At 37.6% G+C, this 5,013-nt stretch overlaps 1 protein-coding gene and 1 long non-coding RNA gene across 6 annotated transcripts in view; one reads left to right on the top strand and one right to left on the bottom strand.

Moving 5' to 3' along the window:
• The window catches only part of LOC144977216 (inactive serine protease PAMR1-like), a 114,328-nt gene that overhangs the window by 49,796 nt on the left and 59,519 nt on the right, over positions 1-5,013 (bottom strand). For 3 of the 5 annotated variants that reach the window (XM_078922174.1, XM_078922173.1, XM_078922171.1), the window contains exon 1: positions 4,007-4,176. The exons of 1 other annotated variant lie outside the window; for it this stretch is intronic. In XM_078922174.1, the coding sequence (XP_078778300.1) occupies positions 4,007-4,076 (70 nt within the window). In that variant the 5' untranslated portion in view covers positions 4,077-4,176. Of the gene's footprint in view, positions 1-3,987; positions 4,177-5,013 lie in introns of those variants that run through there. One more of the 5 variants, XM_078922172.1, reaches the window with a different exon arrangement.
• The window catches only part of LOC144977220 (uncharacterized), a 47,953-nt gene continuing 47,169 nt past the window's right edge, over positions 4,230-5,013 (top strand). The window contains exon 1 of the long non-coding RNA XR_013646282.1: positions 4,230-4,402. This is a non-coding gene — a long non-coding RNA (uncharacterized LOC144977220). The remainder of the gene's footprint in view (positions 4,403-5,013) is intronic.

Raw genomic sequence — 5,013 nt, forward strand, 5'->3', positions numbered from 1 at the left:
ACCAGTAAATGATAAGGAGGGGCAGCACGTGAATATGAAAAATACCCTGAAGTTCATGTACACGAACGCAGACAGTGTGATGAATAAGAGAGAGGAGCTAAAGGCTATGGCAGAAGAAGAAGATCCAGATGTAATAGCAATAACAGAAGCTAAGCCAAAGAATGCAACAACACACCCAACCATAGCAGAGTTAGGTATTGAGGGATACACTATAATAGCTAGCAGAGATTTTGAAACTTCCGGCAGAGGAGTATACTTATTGGTGAGAGAGAACCTCAAGGTTAACCCCATAGAGGAACTCACAGATCACGACTTTAGGGAGAGCGCTTGGTGCTCGATTGGAGTAACTGGACAAAGTCAGATACTAGTAGGAGTGATTTATCGGAGCCCAAATAGCACAGGAGAAAATAATGAGAGAATGTTGGAGATGATAAGGAGAGCATCACAAAAAAAGCATTCAGAGATAATTATTATGGGAGACTTCAACATGCCGGAACTGGAGTGGAAAGGGATGGACGAACCAAAAGAGGGAAGCCTGGAGGAAAGTTTCATAGAAACCATTGAAGATTGCTACCTACAACAGATAATAAAAGAACCCACGAGACAGAGAAAAAACCAAAAGCCCAACGTATTGGACTTGATATTGATGGAGGAAGAAAATGACATAATCGACCTAAGACTGAGCCACCCACTGGGAAAAAGCGACCATGCGACCATATTCCTAAAACTGAGGGCGACATCAGAGACTGTAGATGAAAAACTGACACTCAGATATAGGAAGGCTGATCTAGAGAGTATGAAAGAGGAACTGGGGCATATCAAATGGGAGGAAATACTAATCGAGGACACCGTAGGAAACAACTGGAGTAGATTTACCAGAGTACTTAACCAATGCTTCGAGAAAAACATCCCGAAAAGCAGAGGGAACCGGGTTGGGAGAAGAAATCAACCTTGGATGACGCAGGAAGTGAGAGAGGCATTACGGAAGAAGAAGGCAGTAAATAGAAGATACTCTAGAAGCAAAAAGGAAGAGGATTGGGACAAATACAAAAGAGTGAGAAACGCAACTACTAAAATAGTCCGACAAGCGCATCAAAAGTATGAGAACAAGATAGCAGAGGAAACGAAAGAAAATCCTAAAGTATTCTGGAGTTATGTAAACAGTAAAATGAAGACAAGACAGGGAACCTGTGACATAAAAAAAGAAGATGGCACTTGGGCATCTGAAGATGAAGACAAGGCAGAGGTGCTAAATCTCTTCTTTGCAAGTGTCTTTACAGTGGAGAACCAGAAAAACTTGCCAGATATTGCTAAAACAAGTAATATAGATACTACACAATGGCCGATTACTGAAGAGAGAGTAATGAAGAGACTACAAAACCTAAAGGAGAGTAAATCACCTGGACCTGACAAACTTCATCCTTACATCCTAAAAAACTTAGCAGAGCAGCTAGTAGAACCCCTAACCAAGATATTTAACCAGTCGATGAAAGAAGGAAGACTACCAAGGGAATGGAAAGAAGCTAACGTCACAGCCATATTCAAGAAGGGAGACAGAAAAAATCCAGAAAACTACAGACCAGTGAGCCTGACATCTGTCGTTTGCAAGCTCATGGAACAGCTGATTAGAGAAGAAATGGTTGATCATATGACCAAGAACAAACTATTCAGCAAAGATCAACATGGTTTCATGGCGGGAAGGTCTACAGTAACAAACCTACTTGAAACAATGGATGACTGGACGAGAGACCTGGAATTAGGCAACAATTTAGATGTCATATACCTCGACTTCAGAAAGGCATTTGACAAAGTTCCACACTGGCGCCTAATCAGGAAATTGGAACAGTATCAAATTAATGATCAGACAGTCAAATGGGTCCGAGATTTCCTCAAAGATAGAAGACAAAAAGTGATAGTGAATGGAACAGCATCAACAGAGAGACTGGTAACAAGTGGAGTTCCACAAGGAAGTGTACTGGGACCAGTTCTCTTCCTGATTTATATCAATGACTTGCCAGACAATCTATCATCTAAATGTAAAATCTTTGCCGATGATACTAAGCTCTATGGAGTAGCTAATACAGAAGAAGAAAGAAACACCTTACAACAAGATTTGAAAAAGCTTGAAGAATGGTCCGAAATATGGCAGATGGAGTTCAATGTAGATAAATGTGCAGTTCTTCACCTAGGAAAAAACAACAGAGAAGCAAACTATATAATGAAAGAAAAACCCCTGCAGAAATCCAATGGGGAAAAAGACCTAGGAGTATTTATTGATAGGAAGCTAAACTTCAAGAAGCAAATTAAAGATGTTCAATCTAAGGCTAGTAAAACACTCGGAATAGTGAAAAGAAATTTCAAGAATCTGAAAACAAAACACATGACTACCATCTACAAGACTATGGTTAGATCAAAGCTGGAATATGCTAACTGCATATGGTATCCGAAGTTTGAGGGAGACAAAGACAGTTTGGAAAGAGTGCAAAGGAGAGCAACAAAACTTATCACACACCTGAAAGACAAAACATACTGTGAGAGATTGAAAGAATTAAATCTCCCGACCTTAGATTACAGGAGAAGAAGGGGAGATATGATCCAAACATATAAAATAGTAAAGGGAATAGACAGGGTAGAGGCAGGATTCCTTAAACCAAACAAGAACATTCAGACACGAGGAAACAGCAAGAAACTGAAAAAAGAACGTTTTAAAACAAATGAAAGAAGGAACTTTTTTTCATCTAGAATTGTAAATAACTGGAATAAACTACAAGAAACCACAGTATCAGCAAAAAATTTGAATAAATTCAAAGCAGAGTTGGAGATAAGCAACACCCTAGGAAACAAGTTCAATTATAAAAATTGGTCCAATCATTAATAGATGAGGAGGAGCGAAGGAGACTACACCAAGTCTAAAAGCTCTATACAGAGGTATCCAGGTATCCAGGTATAACCCAATGGATAATCAAGTATAATTCTGAAACGGCTTCAGATACAACTTTGAAATTTTGACATGTGGTAATTCAACATCTCTGTAATACATTGCAAACAGAAAAATAATTATTTGTTGAGAGAGAAAGGTGTAGTTTAGAGCTGAAACAGCTGAAATCAAGGAAAAATAGATCACGACAATGACCTATTGTAGGCACCTGCAAGAAGTAACTCTCGCGAGTTGAAAACAGGCGAGGATTTCTGTTTCCGTTTTTGAGAGGAAAAATTTAGGATTGATTTGAAAATGTTCATTCTTCTTTCTCAGTGGAATGAAATGGCATGTATTATATATCATTGGAAAGGGCATAAAATTCTACATACAATGATGCTAATATTATTATCTTTTTATATCATGATTTTGAGAAATCTCTGTGTAAAGAGAGTATATGTGTTTAAACGCTTATAACTTTTAAACCAGAGATGGTCCTTCTTAATAAAAACAAGTCCTTCTGAGATACATATTAAAGTAGCTTCTCTAAAAATTTCAGAGCAAAATATGTTTGCACTCAAAAGTTAGAGCTCCCCAAAAAACAGTAATTGGCCTCGATTGTTTACAGAAGCTGCCATTTTCTTATACTGATTCACTTCCTGTCGTCTGCTACGTTTGAGAGATAACTTCGTCAATCCACATCAAAACTTTACATCTTTATATCTTACAATATATTCCATTTATGGAAGTTATTTTTGTTTTAAATTATTTAATTAATTGGCGTTTTCATGTCCATGTATTCATTTTATAATTTACACCTAATGTTTTTTTGATTTTGATTTTGATAGAAAACAAATGCATCTTCAAATCTAAACTGCTTTTGACGGTAAGCGTTAAGTTGTTTTGTTTTTTTTTCTGTCCAAACGAATGATTGGTAAGGATTAAGAAGCTAAGTATTGGTAACCGCCTCTCTAGTAAGGATAAAGAAGCTAAGTATTGGTAACCCCGGCGCAGCTCTCTAGATAGGATAGAAGGTAGATTCTAGAGTTCTAGAAAATTAGTTCACTCACCTCGCCCTCGGGTACTCACCATTGCCATTATTGGTGGACATGACTATGACATAAAGAAGTTTTATGAACAATACTGTCATTCTATCCATTTCGGTTCGAATGAAAAATGGGTCCGAAAACTGTAGGAATGGAAGTGTCAATTGCCAACGAGTGAGTACTTAGTTGTTGACGGTTCACTACCAACTGCCAAGGAACTCTTCAGCTGCATGCGGTGATTTCAGTCGAGCCTCAATTTTTTTTCTGTAGGTGGATCATAGAATTAATTCCTTGAGGTGGATAGATACTTGGAACTGTGTATTCAGTGTATTCAGTCCACCGGAAAAGATTATAATTATACGGGCTAAACTGTTTGACCGAGCGCGAGAAGGCAAGGTGGCCGGCTGTTTTAGCACAGCGTAGCTGTAACCGGGGTGGGGTGAGTTAGGTGGTCGAGCTCCTTTCTCGGCATAATATTTTCTTTCTTTCTTTCTTTCTTGGCAAAAAAAAAATCTTAATTTTCAACTTTAACACGTTGACACCATTCCTGGTGTCTTGAGAAGTTTGAACGACATTTAACATTTTTATTTATTTACTTTCACTCGCTTTTAATATCATTATTTTTATTTAGAACACAGTGAGACGTCAACATTGATTGCCTTGTGCATTCCTTGTACGTAACATTATGAGTCAGGAGAAAAACGAAACAAAAACGAACAAACAAAATAAATTTTTAAAAAATAAAAGAAACAAAACAAAACAAAGCAAATGTTAAGAGAACAACGTTATAGTTATAGGCTCTTGAATATGTTTGAGGGATCGTCGGGGAGAGAGAGAGAGAGAGAGAGAGAGAGAGAGAGAGAGTGGGTGGGGTGGGAGAGATTAGAGATAGAGAGAGATAGAAAGATATGGCTAGTAGAAAGGAAGAAATGGGATACCAGTCAAAAAATTATTAATTTTCAACTTCAACACGTTGACACCATTCCTGGTGACTCGAGAAGTTTTATTGATTTACTTTTGCTCACTTTCAATATTATAATAATAATAATA

This window comes from Berghia stephanieae, chromosome 7 (genome assembly GCF_034508935.2).
Source record: "Berghia stephanieae isolate SIO BIC M18660-M18661 chromosome 7, UCSD_Bste_1.3, whole genome shotgun sequence".
Lineage (NCBI taxonomy): Eukaryota > Metazoa > Mollusca > Gastropoda > Nudibranchia > Aeolidiidae > Berghia > Berghia stephanieae.